Consider the following 26246-nt stretch of genomic DNA (forward strand, 5'->3'; position numbering starts at 1 on the left):
ATGATAGCATCTCATTATCTAAGGCATACCTGGAAAATTGTTATGGATAACAAAATTCTTTAGGGGGGAATTAGCTAAGCAAATACATTTAGAATGAGGCAATACACAGTGCATAACCCATTAGCTTAATTCCTATCTGTAAAAAAAGCAACCATAAACTGAGCAAGCTTGGATAGAAAGTTTCTTTCCCTTGTAAAGTTTCATTGCTTTCTAAGGAAGTGATCTTTAATGCGTCATTTATTTCATAAGCTGTCTCCAATAGAATTTTCTTCCCTTCCTTTGAAACCACTAGATGTAGTCATGGTGAGAGACAGTGAGCTGGACCTGATTTTTTTTGCAATGACTTTGGTTGGCCTTAGGAAGGAGAATGTTGCTTGGAAATAAAATCCAATAGTGCTGACCTTTTATGACAAATTTGGAGAACATTTTTATCACTGAATTAATTCCTGCCACCTCTGGACATTTGTTTGCTGTCTTTGTAAAAATCTTCTGTCAAATAGCAGTTAACTACTCTTAATGTTTACAAATCTCCCTCCTTGAAAGGAGTGCTGCAATTATTAACTGATGAGTGCCTGAAAAGGGGAAAAAATGTGACAACCTAATTATTGTGCATGTAAGAGTAATTTAAGTGGCAGCCTCTACTTCTCTAATCTAAGCTCCATAGTTCTCTGATATATATAAATATTGGCTTGCTCATTTTCTGGTTGAGAAGTAGAGGAAGAGAGAGGTTGCATTTTGTCCCATGTAATAGAATGAGTTCTTGACAGGGGTAAGAATGGAAAGCTCAGATTTGCCTATCCAATCTACAGCCCTTGCTGCTTTCCTGAACATATTCTCCCAGGGGCTGGGTCCTCTGAATGTACCCAATAGTATGGGCTAATAAGTGGTTGCAAAATTCACTGAAGTTGGTGAACTGACATTGCAATCCCTTGGAGAAAGAGAAGATAAGTGCTCTTCCATTCAAGGAGAGCTGGAATAGTAGGTGATACTGTCCAAAATCACAGCAGTAATAGGAAAAATAATGTAGCCCATACATAATGGCTAATAGGAAGTAAAAATCCAACACCTCAATGAAAAGGGTACAAAATGTCACTAGAGGACTGCCACTGGAGGAGGATCTGCACCTTGGTTTTTTTTTTTTCATTAAGAAATGGTATAATGAATTAACATTCGATGCAGTTCCATGAAAAAAATCACCTGGGAGATATGTCTCATTATCATAGTGCAGAGATTTTGAGTAAAATACCTTTGGATAAATAAGGTTCAACTGTTTTTAGAGCATGATGAATGAAGTGGTTTGCTCTCAGCTCAGTATCTGGAGGTGGGGTTTGGCTGCACAAGGGTGAGAGCAAGAGATTTACTATATTAAGGGAACACATTTTCCAGGTACATTACTTTTACAAGTGTCATGACAACTAAACAGAGACACTAAACAGTGAGCCTTTATTCACAGCCATTACCACACCAAACACCGGCTGGGCATAGTCTGTCCTCTGCAGTGCCACTTATTTTAGCATAAACTAATTGTCTTTCCTCATCCTCTGTAACTGCATTTGGGAACAATAAATAAGCATGAATGTGTAATTTTAGTTATAATGAACCATGTTCTCTAAGTCACAGTAAAAAATACAATTTAATATAAATATTGAATATTATTCTAAAGCATGTTAATACAAAAGTTTGGTTGATTCAATGTTGGTTGAAACAACATGACAGGATAGTGATGCAGTATGCCCAGAAATATCCCATAAATGTCAACAGTAGAGTTTGCAACCTGTGCTTGAGTATTTAAAAATATCACAGTTGTAAAGATTAGGGGGAAGAATTCTTTTGGGCTTTATGCTGTCCTCAAGGCCATATTCTGATGGGCAAGAGAGTGTCATGCTACTGCCTTAGTCAACACTGCTCTCTGACTGAACTGCCAATCTTGCAGAACTAAAACAGTCTGTGACCTCACCTCAGAATACTTTTGTTCATCTGAAAATGTATATCCAGAATTAAGAAAGAGAAATAAACCATAAATAAGTGACATCATCCTTGCTTTACCTAATATTTTCTGCTAGTGTGTAATAGTTAATGAATACTAAGGGGCAAAAGAAAACCAACCCATTCCTTGGAAAGTGAAGTGCTGTAATGACAAAATTCCTGAGTAACCTCGGCTGCCCCAGTGCATTCCAGGCAAGATGAGCTGCATTAGAGAGAGTAAGGCATCAGGTTTTACTGGATCAGTGTGCTACAGGGTCTGCACTTTGAACTGCATCCAGTGATGCCTTAAGTTTTAGCTTTTATATTCTTCGGGTCAGTACTGCTTTAGTGTATAACTCTAAAACTCCGTGGCCTGTCAGCTACTGTTCTTCCATTTTATTCAGCCAAAACTATTTCTCTATAGGCCTGAAACTCAAGGACATCTTACTGTCTCAGGCCCCAAAAAACAAACAAAAAGTGAATTGGGGGGAGCAAACTGGGGGAGTGTGATTACATTACCTGAAGGTGTAATTGGACAATTAACCTCTGATATCCAAATAGACCAAATTTCTGTCTGTCTGAAAAACTTGTGATTGTTGTCCATCTTGGCTGTAGTCTCTGTGAGACTCCTGCACTGCCCAAGGTGTACCTTGTGAAGGCCTTTCAATAAATGCCCACCTTTATCCTTTAGCTCTGTCTAGCCTCTGTTCTAGGTAGCGTCTCCAGGCATCACCAAAAGTGAAGAGATCATCAAGGTAGCTACTGAGGAGCTGGTGAGAATATTCCTACAGTTCAAGTGTTCTAGCTGAGTGGTGGCCAGATTCAGCTCAAGTTGAAGTTATCTAAAATATATATGGATTTTGGCACACCTTACCCAGTTTCTACCATTTTCACCAAATTAAGAGTTGAAAGTTTATTTGGTTATCAGGTAAACTACCTTGAGGATGAAAATTGCTTCATAAATGACAGTGAGAATTACACGATTAGTGAATAAATAGAATTTAAGATTATATTTTGCTCCTGAAACTTGTTTTCAAAGAGCAGAAATAATCATACATTCAGTAGTAGTAGCAGTAGTTCTTCTCCAGTGTTCACAGTGTTCCACACATTACCATGTCTTACAGCTGCTCAGAAAACACAGTTCTGCTCACCAGAATTTTTATGAGGATGCTATAAGAAAGTTTATTCCAGATTATGTTATTACTAATCCCACTGTTTAGCTGCAAACCTACCTGAAGCTTCTTACAGCTGTAGTGAAGTGATCGATACTAAAATTTGCTCTCTAAGCATTTGTGATGTCTGGTTTGCAATACTGGGTGATGTCTGTATCTTCTGTTTCCACATCTTTGCACATCTTCGGTTCTGCCCTGTACATGACTTGAATATTTCTTATATGTGTGTCAAATGAAATCCAAAGGCTGTTTCACTCTGTCTTATTCCAAATTTCATTCAGCATTGACCTCTTTATTTTACTCTTGCAGGGATTTGGAAAAAAGTCTTCATCAGCCTCCACCTCTTGACTTTTATTTGATCCTGGTAGGTCTCTCCATTCATCCTGGGACAACCTGCAAACTCCAGGGTGTTGACTCCTCTGCTATTTCTGTATTCATGGTGAGATGAAATGCACCATTAGCACCAGGTGAAGTGTTTGTGACTGGTTAAACTCTGCATTTTGCAGTGAGGAAGAGTGAAATTTAACAAGGTGATGGAGTGATCTCTAAGTATTTGTAAAAAAAATGAATAAGAGTTTTTTTCAGAACAGACAATCCAAATGTCCTCTTGCCATATATGTGTGTGTGTACATGTATTGAAAATGGATGTCCTATTTTTCTTCTTTAAGAATTTGTACTAGATTTTTAAGTTGCACACAAGCATATGAGGAAATTGATATCTCCAGAAATGTGGAACATGGTTTTCCCTGTCATATTTAGTCATATCTAATAAATATCATTTGAAGTCTGGTGATTACAATTAAATGAATAACCTTACAATTTCCTTCTACTATATCTGACTTTTCAATTCAGATTAAATTTTATTTTTTAACATTTCTCTGGTTATCTGGTGCACAGAACATGACCCAGTCTAATGTAAAATTATTAATCTAATTCATACAAGAGTAAGGAACAGAGGTACAGGTAAACATCATACAGCTTCTAGGAAAGTGCATTTCTGAAGTGAGAGAAATTCTAATGAAGTCCATGTACAGTGATTATGAATCCTACCAATGGAAACTTTTTCTTGGTTTCTTTATTTGTACACCATAAATTCTATTTCTTCAAAATTTTTTTAAAATAATGGATTTGTGACTATTTAGTTCAGTCATCTCCTGTGTTTTAAATTTCCGTCTCCATCCTGCAGTCAAATGCTTACGTCGTAATAACCCAGGAATAAATTTAAAGGTACTCAAAATATTTTTAATTTGAAAGGAAACATGTACTGTAAGTTATGAAGTGTTTTTCAACCCAGTCCTTTGATAGTCTGATGTGCCATAAATCTTAGAGTGTGTTAGATATAAATGCAACATGCAGTTTGACAGCTATGTTTGATTTCAGCTCCCTAAATGATTATGAAGGAATAAAGATAATCCATTTAGACAGGAGCAAGAAACTCCAGCCTTTTATTTACCTCACTTTTGAGAATGTAAATTGTGTTTGTTAATGAACAACTAAAGGAAAATCAGCAGACATCAGGAACCTTTCAATTCTTTGACAAAATTTTAGACCTCAGTAGCAAAATCCTTTTCCACTCCATTAGTCACAAGTAAAATCCCAGGCTGAAAGGGCTCATTGTTTCCTGATGTAAAAGGCAGTTCAATTCTGGCTGATTTTTATTCTCTTCAGTTTTAGCTGAAACATTGAAGCTTAAAAATTGACAAGGCCAATAGTGATGTGCTTTAACTGGGTATAGCTCAGTCATGAAATTGTATGTATATTCTACCAAGACAATCCAGAAACTACTTGCAAAACTTGTTCTTTTAAGACTTCAGAGTCTTCAGCTGACTCTGGTTGACTTCAGAGTCAATCAGCCCATGGAATGAAATATTCTCTGAAGTCACTTAAAATGTGTTCATCACATTAAATGAAATAAAAAGCAAGCATCAGTAGTCTTGTCATCTGTAAGAACACAGGCATCTGACATTCAAAAACGTTGTGTAACAACCAACATCAATACTCAGCCTTAGTATGACTCCAGCTGAAGTCAAAGCAAATTGAATGGAAGTGAGATCAGCTACAGAGTTTATTTTATGTAAAATATAAACATGTTAACAGGAGAAAATACTGTTTTCTTATGTTACAACCTTAATAACCAACATGATTTTTATCTTACAGTTCTGCAGGTGGTGCAGGGTTCAGTTACATGTACATGATGATTAAAAAGAGCAGATATTAATCTGTACCCATACACCGAGTATTGTACGCTGTACTAGAAATCCAGTATTTTTGTGTCCCCAACTGTGTGCCTCATAATTCTGCTACCTCTTATTCCATTAAAAAAACTAGCACAAAATTTAAGTAGTTTTATTATGATTGCATCATTTTGACAAGGTAGAGAGGGACTATATATTTACAAACAGATATACATATTCAAAGCCTCTGAAAAAAACCAACCCTTTCCATATTTCATCCTCTTCTCTTTCTTCTTCCTGCTACCCTACATTCATATCCATGCAAGATATGGTGGCTTTACTCCTAAAGCATCATGATAAGTAATGGAGCTTGTGTTAGGTTTTTTAATGAAAGCCACTGAGATTAGAAAATTGTCTCCAGGAAAAGCACTGGCACCTGTAACATGGCTGCCCTGATGTTGCTCTTGCTGTTCGAATGAGAGTTGGAGAGGACTAGGAAACAATTTAGTATGTGGCCAGAGTCTGGTGTGGGACATGTCAAACATGAACACCATTGCAAATACAAAGCTGAGGTTTAAGCTCAGCCTCTCCAAGGAATGTATACCTATTAATGAGATTCTGGGGAGTAGGGACAGAGGGGTTGCAAATACTCATTAATTATCTACTGCAGCAAGAAATATGTTTTGGTGAACTGCAAGATGTCTTCATGAAGGGCTTAGTCCTGCCACTTTGGAATCCTATGAGAAGGGTCAGGATTATCTAGAGGATGGAGGTTAGGAAGCTGCATGTCAGTCCAGCTTCTCCTATAGACCTACTGTGCTATCACAGAAAAGTTACTTTTTCATATTCTTGCCACCTGCCACAGCCTTCATCAGAAGCACTAGGCTGTTAAATTGACTGTAGTGAATGGCACACACAAGTTAATTTATTTTACATAATACAATAGTCCCAGTCTTGATAACCAAATGAAACAGAAATCATTAAAGAATTATAGCAAGAGATCATGAATAAAGGGAGTTATTTGCAGTTTTGTATTAAATCAGTCAGGAAAAACCAGCAACCAAACCTCCTAGAGGGTTAAGAATCATTAGTATGTAAAATGGTGTGAGTTTAGCCAGATGGTCCCATCAGGTGGGCACGTACCTCCTGATAGGTGTTATTTGACCCTGTATGCAAAAGAACTGTGTTATCTGAATAAATTTTGTAGATAGATTCAAGCAATCTCTTTGAAGTAATGCATATTAACTGAAAAGAAATTAAATGGGTGTATACTGAGCCTTGCCAAGGGCTGTTTACATAGTAAGGGCCATGTTAAATTGAGAAGAAACACCTCAGTATCAGAACAGATTCAACAGAAAAAGTTCTGGTCTTTTCATTGCTCAAAGAAAATACAGTATCTAAAGCACTAGGAATAACCCTTGCATTAACAACACAGAAAGTCGCTGGCTTTCTGATATGGAAACCACAGATGCTGCCCTCTAAAAACCATCATTTTACACAAGCACTTATCTTACTTCATTATCTCTTTGCTTCATATTGGCCCAAGTGAAGAGAAGAAAGATGCAAAAATTTGCTCCCCTTGCAAACACACACACAGTAGCCAAGAATAATTGTGGCTCATCAGATTATTCACAGTTGAGACCAAACAGAGCACTGATAAAATGGCAAAGAGAGCAATGCCTGTATTATCAGCTGACTGACAGCTGACTCTGAGTCTGGTAAAAGAGAATTCTCCCGTAAGAACTGCAACTATTCTAAATTCTAGTCATTGACAACCGTGTCACAGATTGAAGTATTGCAGTCATCCTCAGATGGGTCAGCAGGCAGAGAGCACAAGAGGCTGTGAAATGTGCAGAGAGTGCCGCTCATCAGGTACTTTTTATACATGAACAAATATGTATGAAGATGCTTGGGCTTTCCAATTTTACAACCCAGCTAGGACTACAAGCCTAAAAATGGAAATTGAGTTGTAACTAGATATATTGGATCACAAGCAAACAACTCCAAAAGCAGTAAGAAAAAGGCAAAATATTAAGCTGATTGGAATTTCACAAGATTGACATTGTTGCTTAAAGTGCTTGGGTTGATTACATTTTAAAAAATACATTAAAATTAAAGCAAAAAAATAGTATTAACCACATAAGTTATTATACAAATACAGTAACAGACCAACAAAAGAAAATAAATTAAAACAAACCCTTCTAAAAGATACTAGCAAAGAACAGGTACACAGCTAAAACTTAATAAAATTTCTAGTATTCATTCAGCTGTAAAACACTGCTCACAACTATCAGCCACAAGCAGCAAAAAAGAGATAAAACAAAAAGGGTTTGCTGTTGAGAGGCATCAAGTCACTGGCAGTTGCAAGCTGTCAGGTCAGGTGCCAATACATGCTGTTGAAACAGAAGAGTGACTGAAATGTAATGTCTGAAGATAAAAGGTTGTGGTAGCACTTTAGGACCCATCGTGTAAGGTGAATTTCAGTTGAATTTATACTAAACCTGATAAGAAGGGAACTCCTACTTTGTTTTCCTTACTCTGACTGCTAAAGGAACAAAACTTTTCATACATAGTCTAGTACTCTGAGGTAACTAAATTGTTAAAGTAGAATTGACAGGAATCATTTTGGGACCTAATTTCAAAAAGGTGTTCTGTTTCATAGGTTATGCCTTTTCCATCACTCCACTCTTCTGCCTCCCTCTGCTATGTTCCCACATTAGAAATGCCATAAAATCCCAAGAGTCTGTTCTTGGAAATACAGAAGCTGAGTTCTGAGCTCATCTTCTAAGGTAACTGATTCATCAGCACTGCAGTGCTGTGGAAACACAGACAAGACAAAAATGGGTTTTTTTCTAAGTAAAGAACATAGTATTTATAAATGGACAGTTCATCTCAGCAACAGCATGTGAAATAATTGTTGTTAGACCTAATATACCTAGAACCTGACACCATAAAATATAGTCATTTTAGGGAAGCACACAATAGTATTAGAGATCTGTGCTAGCATTTTGTTTTCTAGCTGCTAGCTGAAAAGCTTTTATTGTCTTAGGTATTTTTCCATTCTTCCATAAGCGACTGGAAATCTATGCATAAACATAAGAGAAAAGGGATTATGCTTTATTTAACCAACTGAAATACTTTACACCGTGTGATTGATCCTGTGGGGATCCCAGTCCTGCAAAACTTGATTGAATGTGCTTAATTTGACAAAGAAGAGTTCCTCTGCCTAGACTGGCACAATTCATACAGCTGTGACAGACAGCTTTTGGACTGAAGTCAAGACATTCAGCACACTGGGGACTGGATCCAATTTACAGAATTGTGACCACAACTTTGTTAATCAAAAGAAAATGCTCCTTAGTTTAGCCAATGTTAATATGAGCTGTGTATTCCACAATGCTTCAGAGCTGATGTCAGACTACTGATGCTGGACTGCCGTGATACTAGTGCTGTGATCTTTCCATGGGCCAGCATGAATTAGAAATGCTTTTTCACACTTTATGAAACAGCTTATTCTAGTAATTTTCCTCTCAATAACTTACTGCAATGATCTGCATGTTTTACAAACTAAAGCTGTCTTGCAGTGGAGAAAAACAGATTATTATTCTGCAGTTTAGCATTTAAATATTAGTTCAAACTGTTAACATTTTAAAAACCAGTTTGCACATAGGTCTATTGAAATAAGGAAAATGTTTCCTAAAATTAAACTGATTTAAAAATTATTTTTATGAAAATTTACTTTTCATATAAACATGAGCCCTGAAGATTCAAATGATGACCTTAAGAATATCTGGTTTTTGAATCTTTTAAAACAAAAGAATACTGTAAGAATGTTCAGTAGTAAACTGCAAAATACAGACCTTTGATCCAGCACTGATTAATGCTGATCTAGAAAGTGATTTCATTCACAGTGAGGAAACATTATCCATTTTAAAAGGCCAGTAATTTTTATCTTTTTATACAGAAATTCTGAGTGTTTATAAATAAATCAATTAAAGCGGGATTTGCAGGTTTAGCTTCTCAGTGGAAAAGCTCCCGGGTCTCAGTGGGAGTTGAAGTCTGCTGTAAGATATCTATCTTCTGTATTAGAGACAGAACATTTCATTCTAACATCAATAAAAGACTAAGAGCTGCATCCTAAATATGCTTGTCTTGAGCCTGCATACCAGCCTTCATTCATGTGAGTGATCTCTGTAGACCACTACTCTCATTCACTTAAGTCCTCTAAGGTTACATTCTATGTCTCCTTCCTTGCATCTGTATAATAACATGATAAATCACAAATAATCTTTGCTGGAAAGTCCACTTCTGTTTCTCATTCAGCGTAAAGTGCTACAATGCCTTAGTTTACAAAATGACCATTGAAAAATCCAACTGAACTTCAAATGATGTCACAGTGGAAGCTACTTAATTTTCACCAATATTTCACAAAAGATATTTCACGTTCACAGTAGAGTACAACGAAAAACATTACTATCTTTTCTACAGAAGACTAAAATATGAGATGTAGCTGCACTTCAAAAGCCATTTCTTGAAAGGGAGTGTTGACCATAAAGTGTCAGGCAGGCTTCTTAAGGAAAAAGGACAAAAATCAACATTTTCTGATAAATACATAATAAGTGAATAAAATGTAACAGGTTACAAAATAAAAATGTAACAGGTTACAAAATAAATTTTGTAGGATGAGAATATTTCCTTATAAATACTAGAACTGTGAGTTCCCATGAAGACAAGAAGAGTGTTTTTGCTGTTGATGTCATGGGAATAGGACTTTGGCTACTGAAGTTCAAGAGCTGTATAATGGCAAACTGAAGAAGGTAGCTACCCAGCATGACCACTGACTCAAGCCACTATCAATCCCTTCTCAAACCCCATTGATACTTTCTTTTACTGTTATTCTTTGCCAAATTCATGTATTCAGGTGGATTCAGAAATTTTATTAGCCAGTGCATGACAAGTGCCAGCCAAATTAATCCAGAAAAATCACAAACTTAGTCTTTTGTACTAATTTGGAAATCAAGCACTCCAGATCCCTATCTGTTTCTGTGGTGACAAAACTCTGTCAAATATGACCAAAATGTTAAGGATGATATATACATGATAGTATGTACACTAGTGGTTGCTATGTATCATGTTTCTAAGAAATTGACTGTGTTTTGAGAAATGAAAATGGGACCTACAGGTATTTAGAAAATTGCAGGATCAAGTTGTGTCTTATGTTATGTACAAACAATGCTTATTTAAATGTACTGGATAATTTCAGTCCTGATGGATATGTTACATGTGAGCAGTGTTGCAATCACAACACAATCAAAGTAAACAATCTATATAATTTTAACAAAAATGTAAGCTCAATCTTTATAAAAGCAACTTATCTCAGTATCATATGTGTGATCTTACTCCCTTTATTCCAGTGCTCTGTAAGTTCTGAAATCTCACCTCATCTGTACTATCTCATGACAAAGTGGCTGAACATACAGAATTACTTAGTTCCAGTGTAATTTAAATCCCTCTATGTGAATTTTAGGTCTGTGATTACACTCTGAAAGTTTTTAACAATCAAGATTGAAATGATTTTGGAAGAATATATTTTCTGCAGCAGAGTAACATGTAAAAAAATCCCCTATACAACCACAACTCAAATCATCATGAAACTGATTTTTTTCCTTACACTTAAAAGGGGTAAGTATATGTCAGGATGTATTTAAAGGAATGCTTTGTAAATCAACACACTCCAAAACCATCTAGAAAGTTTTAAATAATTTTGTCCTAAATGTAATGAACACTTTCATATAAAATACTACTCTAGCTGGATTGGGTTTAACAGTTGACATCCAAAACTCATTATCTGTAAATGTTAGTCCATATAAATTCCACTAAAATCTGACTTCAATTAGCTCTTCAATCAGACCTAAAAACTACAAACAACCCCCCTTCTCTAAAACAAAATTCTGCATGTCAAGAATGGACGGTTACAGTCAGCATCACATAAACCATGGAACAGGAGACAGTGTATTGTTGTTCAACCATCCGGGATGTGGGCTGTGTAAAAGTCACTTCGGAGGAGCTGGCGCCTTCCCTTGTGTGCAGCATCCTTGTGTGCAGTCACCACGGTTTGCCAAGTCACTCTCTTGACTGATAGAATAAAATATAGCCAGACTCTGAATTTTTTGATATATCAGAGGTCAGACCATAGAATTCTTCAATAGCTTGAGCATCTATTTTCTGCAAAATAAATAATTTTTTAATATGCTGCCAGATAAAACAAATACTAAAGACAGATTAAATGACTGCAATTAGCAAATTCTGTTTGCAATTTAAGCAGTGAAAAGGTAAAGATTAGGGACTGAGCCTTGCTGATCTCACTCATGAAATTCATAGGCATGTTTCTGTCACTGAACATAACTGAATTAGGCTTTTTCCAATAAGAGAGAGACTCCTTGGAATGCAGTAATGAACACTGTTAAAACACATAAATGTGACCATGTGATCCCATCATTCTCAAATTTTCAGAAATCTTCTTCAAGACTTGCCCCATCCAGCATTCCAGCTCTCACTTTCCTTACCTCTTGGGAAATCAGACTCAAAACCCATTTTGCCAGTGTGCCACAAAGACATAAAGGGTTTGCATAAGAATGAATTTCAGAGTGCTCAGACAGAACCTGCAATAGCTGTGGGACAGATTCTACTCTAATTTACATTCAGGCAATCCCAGATCAACAACACAATTCAGACTTTTTTGTAACTTCCCTATTCAAAACTGAAAATTCTACAGCAATTCTAGCTTTACTTAGTTCAATTTTACCAAGTGATAAGGTTTTAATGAATTAAATTGATTTTAGTAGATATAGAAAACATTCAAAATTAAACTCTTTAAGTCTGGTATTAAAAACTTTGATGTTGCTATGAGACAAAAAAAAACCTCTGACACTGACAGAGCACAAACTATAGGATTAATACTTTTGTTTACAATCTTTTTTCCTAACAGAGTTGAAATAAACATTACAACCAAACTGTGGCTTTGCAGACTGGTAATCTCTAGCCAGTTCTGGATCAGAATTTTAAGAATTCCCAAGCAGGGAATTCCCAAGCAGGGAAGCAAACATTTATACAAAAGTTGTACTCATGACCTTCAGCATACTGACCTCTACAATGTCATCATCAAACAAGAGCCAAAATCCATGACTTTTCACAATAGTAATGTAATGCCCCCGATTAGGTCCACTAGAAAGCAAAACAAAAACCCAAAATATTAGAATTTACTATTGAGTCCATTTTGATAAGTCACATTTCTTTGTGAATGCAGAATTATAACTAATTGTTATTTTAAACATGGTAAATCCACCTGTGGTGGTACTCTAGACATTTAGTCCTTTCCCTTTTTATTTTAACTTGTTGCAAGGCTAATCAACTGAAGCTAAAGGTGTTATTTTCATCTGTGCCAGGACCATTTAGTGAATTATCCTACAGAACACTTAACAAGTTGATCATGGTAGGCATCAAATACATTTAAAACTGCAAGAACTAAGTATAGGGGGGAAAAATTACCAAAATTATCTGTTGAGAGACCTACACGATGACATGTGTAGGTCTCACAACAGATGACATGATGACAGCCTTTGGCCCTGACAAAGTCCGGGCTCCCAACTTTCTTAAGGGGTCTTATGAGGAAGGAGGTAGTTTTATCAATTTAAACCAAATGTGTGCTTTTTGGAGACCTGAAACATTATTTCTTAAGTACTGATTTACTGTGAGGGATGTTGGTTAAATGGCTCAGCCCAAGACATGCGCAAGTCCATGCAGCAGCAGGCTGTAACTCCTGCCTCCCATTCTCCCCATATTTTGTCAGGGACAGCTCAGCCTTTGGCCAACACCTGCCAGTAGCCTGTGATACACATGGAGGCACCTCACCTTCCACAGTGAACGACGACAGCCACCAAGTCGTACATGCGATCCAAGTTGACGGCGTCGCCAGAGGTGTTGAAGAGCCGCAGCTCCAGGGGAAACACGACCCGGTAGGACAGCTTCGTGTACCTGTGCAGCTGCTCCATGTACTTGAATCTCTTGAGGTGTAAGGCAAGAATCATTGGCAGTTTTTTTACTCTCATCCTGTGAAACCATTAAGAACACATATGATGAACACCTGACCGGTTCAAAGCCATTCTCTCTTCCCCTTATAAGCAAATGGCTGCATTATAAAAGCACTTTGCAAGTAACAATAATCAACTCGAAGTAGCTTCTACACTATGACACATGCCTTTAAATCTGCCTGCAGGTTCTCTCATCCACACAGAGAATGCATTTGGGATGAAAGGTTTCTAGGTATTTAAACAAAACAAATATCAAAGAGTAAGTTTGCCAGAGCCCAGGAGGGGCATGGTGAAACAGCCTGCTCCTTGCTTACCTCTTCTGTGCCTCTTGTTTACTGCAGCAAGTTTCACAGTAGTATTTCTGTTCACTACATAGTGTCTCTGTGTTACTGAAGTCTCTGTAAATAAATACAATCATCAGTTCTTTAAGGATATGAATACATTTACTTGGGCTGATGAACTGGAACCCAAAAGACACACAGGATGAAATCATCACCCATTCCAGTTTTCTAAAGCATCTGAAGTGACTGTACTGGGGTTTGCCAATGGACTAAGGGTATCCAGCTGCAAGTTATATTAGGAGCTGAGGCCCTCTGTATGACACAAATGAAAGGTCAGGTATCTCAAAATGGGACCTCTGTCTGGTCTCTCACTTAAAGGGGCTGCCCAGACTTGGGTATAATCACTTAATCCATTCTATTTCTTTTTAAATTATTTGGAGAATAAAGCAACTTTAAGTGCACTTCTGCCATCCCCAGATATCTCACATTTTATGGTGTTCTTCCATAAGAAAGGTTTGAATCCTCTTACAAAGAAGGAATAAATTGAACTTAGTTTCCTGCATCCTCTAATCTTTTGAACAGTCATCCAGAAGTTTATAGATTATACTTTTCCATTTTCTAAAAAAGGAAAGAGGCAGCTGGTATAGAAAATTTTGTAGATCCTGATCAAGTAAATACACTTGAGATATTTCTGGATTGAGTTTTTAAAGTGACAAAGGCAGTGGAAGGCTGGTCTGATAGCATCTCTCAGTTCATAGAAAAGATTTGCTGGAAGTCACAGTGCTGATATGCTTTGGAGCAAAATTTTAGGTACCTAGCACCACTTAACTATAAAAAAATCCCCCAGTAATTATTTTTGTCATCTCTTGTGTTACATTGCAGCTGAGCAGGAGTTTTGAGAACTGTGAATGCAGATATAAGCACCTATCTTCCATTTTAAACACATGGGTTTTCCTGTGACTTTGGGCCCTAAATAGCTATATTAGAATTCCAGAACTGTCTTATTGAGTGTCCCTACCTTGTCTCTGACAGGCTTCTGAACTCCAGGCAAATTCAGACACAAATAAATTCACTTCTACCACCGCAATTCATATTCATGGAGGTTGAATCCACACTGTCTGCAACTTTAGCCTGCTCTCACGGCAGGGAGAACCAGAATTGTCTTACAAGGCAAAGGGAGGATTCTCGATGACTATTTCTTCCTGACATCATCACTATAGAGGTAGGTGGAAGAGATGAAGACTACATAGTTTGCTAGGGCATAGATATTAGAAGTTAATTACATAACTTCATGAAAGTTTAAGGTTGACAAAGAGCATGACAAAGAAGCACTTCATATGACTGCATAATATTTTTAATAACTGAGATTATTTTACTGATTTATTTTCTTTATAAGGTCTTAACACTGAGGAGAAAGTGCTGAAATTTAGAAAAAATACATATTTTGAAAGATAAGTTACAGCTAAATTTTGATCATAAGTACTACTTTTTATCTAAAAGAAAAGAAAACGTTATTGGAAAGGATTTGCTTCAGTGGTAAACACCGATCTCAATATGCGAGATCAATATTTCACATATTTAAACATAAAATTAATTTAAACATAAAATTAATTTAATTCAGCCAATTCCTCTGAAAAGCATGGTAACCTTTCAGATAAGTGAATAGCTGAAATTTTAGAAAATATTAAAGATGAGTTATATGTGCAGGGAATGTAAGACTCAGTAGAAAGTGCCTGTGAAAGTTTTAGGTTGGCTGTTAGAGAAAGAGTCTCATATTTATTTTCAAAGCCTACAGTCTCAATTTTTAAAAAAGCAAACAAATTTGGGGAATTTATTAGTTTTCTTCTCATCTCAAAGTGAAGCAAGGAAAAATGTTTTTCTAACATGAAGAAACATGTGCAGATGGTAGAAATTTGATAGATATAGGTTTGTTCTGTTCCAAGTCTCCCATGAAAGTTAATTAAACTCAAAGACTTTCTGAATTCCTTTTAAAATATACTGGTTAATCTGATGCTATTAATATCTATTATTAGTATTATTCAGTAGTATTTATTTATTTATTAGTAGCATTGTGGTATCTATTCTTGGTACTATTAGAAAAAAATGTTTCACTGAAAAATGGTTAGAATTGAAATAATTTCAACTTCAGTAACTCTTTCAGCAATCAAGAATTTTCAGCATGGCACTTCTAATAGATGTTGAACAGTTAAAAACAACAGACTAGAGTTCCCAAAGTCTGCATGTGCAAGAGCTGCAGCCTTGCAGAACCCTTCTCTAGACCTGCAAAGCTAGTTTCAAGATATATGCAACTCTCTCCTATTCCATTAATGGTCCAGTCTGCATTCTGCTTATATGCTATTTTAGCAAGAAAAAGAAATTTTTAAATATACCTGCTCAAGATGTGCCAACTTATCATTGACCTTGTGCTTCTACAACCTCTCTGCTACAGTGTGAAAGATGCTTTCTATTGCTGATATGCATAAGTAGTATTAATTTGGTGTTTTCAGAGATGAGAGAATTATTAGTGCAATATAAATTATTACACCAGTCAGGATCAAACTGACTGATAAACATTGCAACTCCAAGTGGAAATAAAAACAATGGATATATACTATATTTTTTATAAGACTTTTATTGCTTCAGGCCCAGCTGTCTATCCTGTGAGTTTAGACTATGCCAGAGGCTTGTATTCTTTCTGTCCTTTAGACATCTTGAGAACTCAAAGACTTTTTACATTTTGAAAAACTACAGAAATAAAAGAACAGTCATCTGTAGTGGTAAAGAGATTAATTATATTTAAATGTTATCTTGCACAGCTTTTCTGTATTTTACCTTTAAAGTGTTGCAGCCCTTAAAGCTATTAGGACACAGCAAAGCAGTTGTTAAAAAAAAGGAAACAGCAACGATTACAAAAAGAACACCCAGCTTGGATGTTCCCATTGAAAGAAACCACAAAACTACTTACATTTTGTGTAATAATGCATACTACCAGCAGCAGTGAGAGGAAATCCATTTTCTAACTGAATATATGTTTTCTAAACAGAAGTAGAAATGTTGCTACAATAGAATAGATGAGAGATGATAACTCTCCTCCTGTTCAATCTGTAAATAGTGGCCTGTACCTCCCACCCCAAGAAAAGAAAAATCGGAATTTTGCTTTCCTTTATTTCCAAAAGGAGCAATGGATAAACTTCAAAATGCATGTCATGCTGTTGGAGTAAAGGCACTACACTGGAATGCATAAAGAGACTTAGGGCATTCATTCTTCTCAGAATTGTATTGATCTGTCTTGGAATATTATGTCCTGTTCTAGACAGCAACTTCAAGAAAGACAGAGTTCAAGAGAGAAGTGCAATAGGAGAGAAGGCTGAAGAGTAATAAACATGTGTACAGATCCAGAGAAGATAGCCTAAGAAGGAGAAGTTGAATGACCTTAGGCTGTTTAAATTTTTTAAAAAGTGATTACATTCTTCTTGTATGTGAAAGGCTACTGCAAAGGGAAATGGGGGCAACCCCTGGCTTATGTCTCAAGTACACAGGGCAAGTAGAAATAGGCTTGAACTGAAACACCAAAGATTCATATTACACAGCCGGAGAAACTTATTAGTACTAAAGAACAGGAAGAACTGGGGTTGACAATCAAGATAATACTGCTGAAAAGATCTTCTGGAACAGGTTGGATAAGCATCCTCTCTGTCATGAAATAGGGGATAACCTCTTTGGAGTCACTTTCAACTCCACCATTCACTTGTTGGTTGCAGTTGTGCAGATGCAGTTCTTGCATGTCTTAAGCCACAGTCACTGTCTGTTCAGTAGAAGAAATGCTATTGGTATTTTTACTGAAGTACTTACTCTGCCTTTACATAAAATGACCATTCCCAACAAAACTTTTCCAAGAAGATAAAAGATCAAGAATGTAAATAAAAAACTGGAGAAAGCCAAAGGACAGATGGTAACATCTATACAGCAGCAGTTTTTAACATGTTCACCAGACTCAGCTGTAAGAAAATGCCAGAGCTCAGTCTCCAGTACTACAGAACCAAATAATAACTCAGATTAGAAAGGGCCTCAAAATGCACTGCAGCACCCTTGCAGCTCAGTGGGTTTCAAATTGACTTTGAAGACCATAGGGAAAGGTCTGGCAAGTTCAGGGTAGTGGCTCCAGTGAAGAACTCAAAAGTGTGCAAACAAAAGCCTGTAATACCAATAAAGATTCAACTACTGGTTACTATGAAGAGGCAAAGAGACTACAGGAGAAAAAGAGAATGCACTGCTTTCCAAAGCCTCTGGTTTGCTCACCTATTACAGGGAGGCTAATTAACACAGTGTGGGCTACTTGAGGGCTAAGGACTGCTACAGTATGCTAAGGTAGACTGAACAGAAATGGAGAAGGAAAAAACTTTAAATTATAACAGAAGCTACTTAGTACAGTTGTATTCACAGAGAAGTCACTGCTTTCTGATTCAGAAAATAGTACCTCACATTCTTTCTCTTTCTTAACTCTCACCTTGGATGATACACCAGGAAACCCTTCCTAGGCATTCCAGAATAACTGAATAATGCAATATCAACCTTGATAGCAATTTTGAAGTTTGAAGGAGTTTGACCAATTAATAATCATTACCTTAGAACAGCAATATATTGTCTTAAATATAGGTAGTGGTTTATTGCATTAATGTCAAAACTCTGGACATTTTAAATCTCCCAGAATAATCACTCATGTACGACTGAAAATTTTTTTGATGTCTAGATTTTTTAAGTTAGGAATATACTAGGAGCAGAACAGAAATTTTGAATAAAAGACTTCACATAATTTTAGGATGAGACACAGAATAAGCTATTTCTGATAATAAAATAGACTATTGAAATATTTTGCCCTCTATGGACTTTAGCACTTATTCTGCAAAACACACACTTAACTTTTAATATGTCTATGAATCTTAATCAACAAAGCACTTCTGTAGAAGCTTAAAGACAAGCACACTTAAATCTCTTTGAAGTCAATTATAATTCTGCAGCAATTCTTCCACACAACAAAGCAATCAATTATTTTCCCTGAAAATTGATTTATTTTCCTCTTTCAAATACAAACATTGAAAGAGAAAGGGCGTAAAGCAAAGTACAATAATGTATATTTTGTCATTAGAGGAAACATCCAGTTTAAAGTCTTTTTCTCCTGCTTAGGGTAAGTTCAAATCTAAATGTTATTGTACTTTTCATTTCTATACCTACTAGACCTGAAAAATCTGGCAGTTAGAGCTATCTGCTGAAAAGATGCATTCATTTACCTTAGACAGTGTGTAATCGATGTGTTCTGCTCCACATCAACCGAAAGGTCAAGAAAATCTTCATCTTTGCTACTAACCTGTTGCAAAACACATACATGTAAAACAGAGATGCCATACATCTAAATGCTGTTTATATCTTTAGCAAATGCTAAAGACATTTATTTCTGTACAAATTACTCTTACATAAAGGTAATTAATGTCAATGCTTGAATTTTTTTTAGTCCAGTTTGATTAATGTTCAGTGTGATATTTATTAGTAACTCTACTAATCCAGCTTTCATATAATTTAACTTCTGTCTATTCCACTTATCCAATCCCACCAACCATGGGCCATCAATGACAGCCCACTGTTCAGTAAAGGTGAAGCATCCTCCCCTATATTATCTGGGATTGATGCATTAAGTATATTTCCTTGTTATGTAACACAGCCTACTTTCTTTTATTATCAGAATTTTGTTTATCCTTTGTATAGCATATTACAAGATACATTTATATTTTATTCTTACATAATTATTTCCACTATTAAGGATGCAATGAAGATAATTTCCAAATATGTTTCTGTCACAAAAGTCATACTTTATCATGTTATCCTTTCTCTCTAGTGAATATTGAAAAATGTGGGTTTATACTTCTGGTCGACACAGCTACATTTCCCCATTGGATATTGTTCCTGGTCAATATTTTGATTTTAAAAATTTAAAATATTAAAGGTAGAAATGGCTCAGTGATAATATTTTGCAAAATCATTTTGGTGTTGCCAATCTTTTTTTAGACAGAACAAGAGGAGAAAAATTATACTGAAGCGTTTTTATCTAAAAAGTTTAAGTCCCAATATTTTCAGAATGATAGATCCTAATTTTTGCATTGAAAATTATTTTTCACTGAGTATTTAATCTCAAAGGTGAAGTAATATTAACAAAAAATCATCCAAATGGCTAATTCTTGTAATACTTCAACTGAGTCAAAAGACTGCAGAAATACTTACTGCATATGAATTCAGTCATATTCATGACAATATTGTTATAAAATGTTGCTTGAACACCCCATGTTTTTGCCTCCTATTTTATTTCTTTAGAATAACTAAATCAGATGGGAAAATAGTGAAGTCCAAATCAAGAACTTCTGTGAGGAGATGAATCCATTGTTCTGGCAGAAGTCCCTCATACTCAGATTTTTGCAATGCTGTGGATGTGAGTTATGTACCACCTTGAGCTCATATTTGTTGTTATGTACTATTAGCTTGGTGAATGCAGCCCATATCAGACCTGAATACAGAGAAACACCTTTGGCTGGATTAATTTTGATATTATCAAAGATGTACAGAGGTATAATGTACAACCAACTGAAATAAGCAGCAGTTCTTCAAACAAAAATCCTCCCTGAGACGTGACATGACCCACAGAGGACAGGAAACCACAAAACTGGCAGCAATTGACTGCAGTATAAATATACAGCTAAAATTTGAAAGATAAAGCAACAAAGCTTCAGAGAACATCATGTCTCTACAGCTGGAGCTAGAGTTCTGTCAGACACACTGAGTATTATGAGAACTTAAACACTTGAAAAAGTCCTTGGCAGGCATTGTGCCTCATCTGAGTGCCTCAAAGAAGCTAGGAATTCTGTTATTGATTCCTGCACATCAAATATTTCCTGGAAGGGAAGATGAGCTACTTAGAGCTAGAATAATACAGATTAAAACTAAAGGTAGCTGGAAAACTGGATTCAAACTGCACTCTCTGTAAGTGAGAATAAGAATTGCTGAAATCTGAATGACTCTTCATGTACTACTTATGAATATTTTAGCAAAGGAAGAACTTTCAATCTGTTTTACTATTTTCCTAAGATTTCAAGTCACACTAATCCAAGGAAAATACACTGGAAAAATATCCTGAGTAGTTTACAGTATTTCTGTACTCAGAGGAAGCTACAGACATGCTACATTTTCTATAAAGCTTCATCACTTTGAGTTACAAGTACAGAATTGTGCAGTTATGCTGTTACCCAAGGACACATCCTCACTTCACCAGTTTCTCTGAGTAAACATTAGATAATGATTTAGAATTAGGTCACAACTATTTAGAGAAGCTTGTCAGTTAAAAAATAATTCTAATTTTTCACTTATTTTAACTTGCTATTACCCAAGATTTTAGAGTTGAAATAGATTGAATAATTAATTTTGAATATCTCTCATGCATTCACTTATACAAGCTTGTTCCAGACTTGCTCCAACATCTTATGTCAACTATCATTGTATCTCTTCTCCTCACCATCCTCCTCTGACCAAGTTCCTGGAAAGTCACATATATTTTCTTGGAATACAGAACTATAATTTATGATTAGAAATATCAGACTATGTTCTTTTACACATCTGGTAGGACGTGGGTAGAGTTCATCTCACCAAACTTCAGTTGTCTAAACCTTGGCTTACTGTCTGAAGATACCTTCTCTGGGCACCTTCTCCCACCTTAACACAGCTAATCTAATGTTGTATTTTCTTTGAGGAAACTCATAGTAGAAGCACTGATTTTAATAAAAGTACAACATTCTTAGGCTGGATCAGTTTGTTGGCCCAGTTCTCAGCATTGCTGCACCAACAATTGCAACAGCTTAGCGACACCATGGAGCCAGGACAAGCTATATGGAACAAAACACCGGATACTGCTAAAAACTTTGTTTCATGAAGCAGCCTAGAGAGAGATGGAAAGAGTTTTCTGCAAAAGCTCCTTCACAATCTCCATCATCTGCAGGAGCTGAGCTAACTAGTTCATCCTTGATGCCTATCAACTTTGCTTTACCAAGCAAAGGTTAGGTGATGTTAATTCCAACCTTTGTGGAAGGTCAGTGTCACTGTTCTCCCCAAAGATTTTTTTTTCTGTCTGTGTTACTCTTTCATGCAACCTCACAGGAACAATTAAAAAAAAATATCTCTTTTCTCTTTCAATAGGAGCATGTGTTTGAAAAAGACAGTAATCAATAGGAGACTTGCAATAAAGTTTCCTGACAAAAATTAATTTTTACTTATAGCTCAGACATAAGAGATTTCAAACTGACATCATCCTCTAGAAAATATTAGGGCAATAAAAGAAAACAGTTTGTTAAAAATGAACCCTCTGTATATCTGTCAGACTCTTAAGATGGAATTAACACAAATCATCTTAACATTTCACTTATATAAATATGATGTGAATAACTTCTCTCTAAGTTATAGTGATAAGGAAAGGTATTGATTCACCAGCAAGGATTTTAACTGTAGACATAAGTATTAGGAGAGCAAAACTTGGCAGAGATTAGCCAAGTAATGCTTAGAAAAATAAATTTTTAGAAAAGAATATACTCACTTCAAGAAGTAAATTCTACAGGAATATCCACAATTCTCAGATGTCTGAAAAGATTCATATATTTATATATACAAAATGTATCTATCTATTAATGGGCAACAACCAAAAAAAATCTATCCCAATGCTTACGGTTTCACAGTTCAAACATCTAGTTTCGTTAGTCAGTGTTCCCTGAAAAATCTCATGCACCCAGGTCAGTTCTTGTTTATTGTTCTCTTCAGCTTCATTCATGTTGCCATTTTTCAGTTTCCCATTTTGCTTTTCCTGTTTCTTCTCCTCCTGCAAAATGTCTGCAATGGTGTTGAGCAGGTAATTTAAAAACTCATGTGCATCCTGCTGCATGTAGTTGTCAAAGAGATCTGTGAAGAAGAGAGTCAAGATTTGTACAGCTGAATATCCTTTCCTCAAAGAAAAAAAATTATTTTTTCCTCAAGTACTTGTACTGGCCCTTTCTCAGCAAAGTATTTGGAATCATTCCAAAGAACAGTTTTGCAGCCAGTCACCCTGGTTTCAGTGAAGTTACTCTGGGGGAAAGCTTCATCTCACCTAACTTTATCTGTCTAGAAAGTTACACTCATTGGAGTTGGTTGTGTAGGCTCCCATTACAGGAAATTAAGTAACCAAGAAAGTGACTCATCCTAAATTATTTCCTTACACTAGACACTTACTGCCTAACTTTAGTCAGCGCTGACTTCCACCTCCATATTCCAAGTCCCTCAGACACTCAGGAACATCACAGAGTTTTGACAGTAAGCCACATGGCTGGGAAAACTGAGGCCATTGGATGCTGACATATACTTGTGTACTGTGTCCAGGATGGAGTTACCTTTCCTCACAGTAGCCCACAGGGTGTTGTGCTTTGTAGGGGTGCCTAAAATGGTGGTGAAGATGTACCAGTGTTTTAACTGATGCTGAGCAGCGCTCACACAACATCAAGGCTGTCCCTCATCCTGCACAAAGACTGGTAGACTGCATGTGAAAGAGGCTGGGAAGGGGACATAGATGAGGCACCTGACCCAAACTGGCCAAAGTCATATTTTATGCCATGTGATTTCATGTTCATCACTAAAATCTGAAAGAAAGATGGGCAGGTTTTCATTATTAAGATATATCTCTTCCAAACAAACTTCTACACATGCCAAGGCCCTACATCCCAGGTAATACCTGGAAATCATCTGTTGATGGGAGGTAGAGAATAAATCTCCTTTGGTTTTCCTTTGTTTCTGCACGTAATCTTTGTTGTTTTGTTTTTTTGAATTAAATTAAACTACTTTGATCTCAGCTCATGAGGTTTTTTCCTCTTATCTTCTCCTCCTGCTCTGCTGAGAGGGAGTGAGAGACAGGCTTGGTGGGCACCTGGCAGCCAGTCTAGGTTAACTCACTTCAAGTAGTAATAATAACACCACCTAACAAAGCTCATTTTTCACACACAAGTCTGATGGGAAAAGACTTGTCCTGGTCAATACGAATTGCTTGCAGGAAGAGGGGAAAATATCCCAGTGGTGATTTAGTACAGATTTCTCCAGTAAAGGCTTAACTCGCCCACCATGTCAGAGAAAAAAGAATGTGTGTTCCCAGAAATGCGTATTTTTATCCCCCTGCTCCTGAAAAAGTTCACATGGATTTCCTCAGAAAATATTTTACAGAACTGTTGGCTTTGTAGTGTCTAGCCTGGACACATAAGCAGGGTAATACACACTGACTCTGGCACTAATTTAAAAAAGCTGAAAACATAAGATCCAGTCTTTACAAGTGATCCTCAACAGTGTGGGGGCATTTATCACTAGATGACTCACAGTTAACTTTTTCATGATTTCAAATGTCTGCTCTGAAATGAACAGTTTGGTGTTTGACTCATACTTTGTCTCTTCATTCAAAGCTTCCCTGTTTCTAAGCATACCATCCACACCAATATGAATCCAGGCCAAAATGGAGCTGTGACAGGCTTCTCTATCTCAAGATGTTCCTCATATCCCTTAGACAGAACTACTACAAGATTAGGTATATGCGGTTGCCAACTTAATGGTTAAAAGGGGTCTGAATTTTCACCAAGTGAGACTGTGTCCACCACTTTCAAGAACCAGAGCAGCAGCTGATGTGGAGTGGATTGACCACCCCACATGTACCCAGCTCCTTATCCTCCATTGCAGACAATTCCTCTGGAATTGGTGGTGCCTGCAGCCTTCCTAGGTCACACCATTTCTGTACTGCCAGCTGCCCTCAATGTTTCTCTCTGTCATACTCCACAAAAAATTTTTTTAAATTACAGCAGTGTCACCCTATTCCCAGCCATAGCTCACCCTACAGTAAGGTCTGCCTCACCATGCTGTAAAAGCATCACTAATTCACGCACCTCTGGGAGCCTATGAAGTCTGGTATGGTTTTTTCATGCGTAATATCATATACACAGACACTAAAATAATAATACAACCCACAAAGTACTAAAAGCAATTTACAAATCTAACCTGTGTTTCTGATTAATATGATCACATTGCTTAATATGTATTTATACTTCTTTGATCAATGCATTAATATCTTAGAGAACTTCAGTTTGACACTTACCATTCTCTTTTCGTAACCTTGATATGAACTTCTTTGGTGGAATAACTCCAACTTTTTTCTTCTGAGTAGCAATACTGTGGAAAAGATCTGCCAGGCAAGTCAAGAGGTTTTCCTTCTTTTTCTGTTGGGCCTTGTATGATAATACATTTTCCCGAAATGGCCGGCAAAAATACAATGCCTGCAGCACGGAGTTACAGTAGCAGGTGTTCCCAAACTGCCATGCAGAATTAAAAACAAGATTAATCCCTGTGCATCACAACAAAACTAGCTGTATATTCAAATTCTGACTCCTGTCACTGTCACAAACCAGCCATTTTGCCATGTAGTTGCAGTAGAAATACATTTCCACACCCACCGTCACACTTCATGGAAAAAACTGGTGTTCTAAATTAACTAGGATACAAAGTAAAGATTTCCACTTGTAAGAAAAATATTTCTGTACTGGATTTCATTAAGTTTATTTCCATATCTGGGCTCTATCTTACTGCTAAGTAGCAGAATGACTAATGTTTTCAATGGAAAAAATTATTATATCTATATCATTTCTATGGGAACAAACAAGTGATTAAACATTCTTCTCACTCATTTTCCTCTTGGTCAAATAAAAAAGCTCCTCCTAAGAGTTGCCAATGCAGAAGGCTGTACCTAAACTTGTACATACTTTCATCACTTCCTCCGTCCTATTTCACACCTAAAATAGACTTTTAATTTTATTTAAGTGTATGTTCTAATCCCTGGAAATATTCATAGAACTGTTCTCTCAGGGGGTGTATGAAGCCATCTTCAAACATCTGATACAGTTTTACAACCCACTTTGCCTAAAATTGCAACATGAGCAGCACTTAAAAAAAAAGACAATCCTGCATTAGAATAAGATTGATAAGAGCAGGGGAGAGAGAAAAACAAAACAAAACAAAACCAAGGAACTAAGCAAATTTCAAGTAACATCAAAACTGACCACTTACATTGACCAATCCAAAGTAGTGTTCATTGATTGGAAACTGCTCTGGGCCAATGTCTTTTTCCAGAGCAGAGGCATTGGTGCCCTATACAAAGGAAAAAAAAAAAAAGGAAAAAAATGTTAGAACACAAACCAAACAACAACAACAACAAAATATTAAAAAGGAAGAAATTATTTAGAATATTAAGATTCTAAAGTAAAATTGTGGACAGTATCAAGATAAAAAATAATTCATTCCTTTTAGCTATGATTAGCCAAGCTAACTCTGTCTTACTGATAGGCACAACAGCCTCATGAGACACTAAAAATATTTGCAAATCTGGATAGTTGAGCTGGCCTGACATGGACCCCTAGTAATAGATGACTAGAAATGAACAGGTCACAACAGTGGTTCTTCCCACACCCACCTGCCCTT

General features: G+C 36.4%; 1 protein-coding gene across 1 annotated transcript; it reads right to left on the reverse strand.

The window, feature by feature from the left end:
* Positions 1 to 5178: 5178 nt before the first annotated feature.
* On the reverse strand, positions 5179 to 25953 carry USP46 (ubiquitin specific peptidase 46). Its single transcript, XM_031061429.1, has 8 exons — positions 25836 to 25953; positions 24871 to 25084; positions 22438 to 22667; positions 18971 to 19047; positions 13716 to 13799; positions 13223 to 13420; positions 12457 to 12535; positions 5179 to 11536 (listed from the first exon to the last, which is right to left on the reverse strand). Exons 3-8 carry the CDS (start codon positions 22648 to 22650, stop codon positions 11435 to 11437), a joined length of 753 nt encoding a protein of 250 aa, XP_030917289.1. The 5' UTR covers positions 22651 to 22667; positions 24871 to 25084; positions 25836 to 25953; the 3' UTR covers positions 5179 to 11434.
* Between the last annotated feature and the right edge of the window lie 293 nt (positions 25954 to 26246).

This window comes from Geospiza fortis, unplaced genomic scaffold, assembly GCF_000277835.1.
Source record: "Geospiza fortis unplaced genomic scaffold, GeoFor_1.0 scaffold40, whole genome shotgun sequence".
Lineage (NCBI taxonomy): Eukaryota > Metazoa > Chordata > Aves > Passeriformes > Thraupidae > Geospiza > Geospiza fortis.

What these genes read in the sequence shown, in the direction of transcription:
- USP46 (XM_031061429.1), bottom strand. Translation starts at nt 22,650, where the DNA reads ATGCAGCAGGATGCACATGAGTTTTTAAATTACCTGCTCAACACCATT. An exon ending in GATGTTTGAACTGTGAAACC is followed by an intron (nt 19,048 to 22,437) that starts GTAAGCATTGGG and finishes GTTTTGCAACAG; the next exon opens with GTTAGTAGCAAAGATGAAGA. An exon ending in GTCGTCGTTCACTGTGGAAG is followed by an intron (nt 12,536 to 13,222) that starts GTGAGGTGCCTC and finishes TTTGCTTTCTAG; the next exon opens with TGGACCTAATCGGGGGCATT.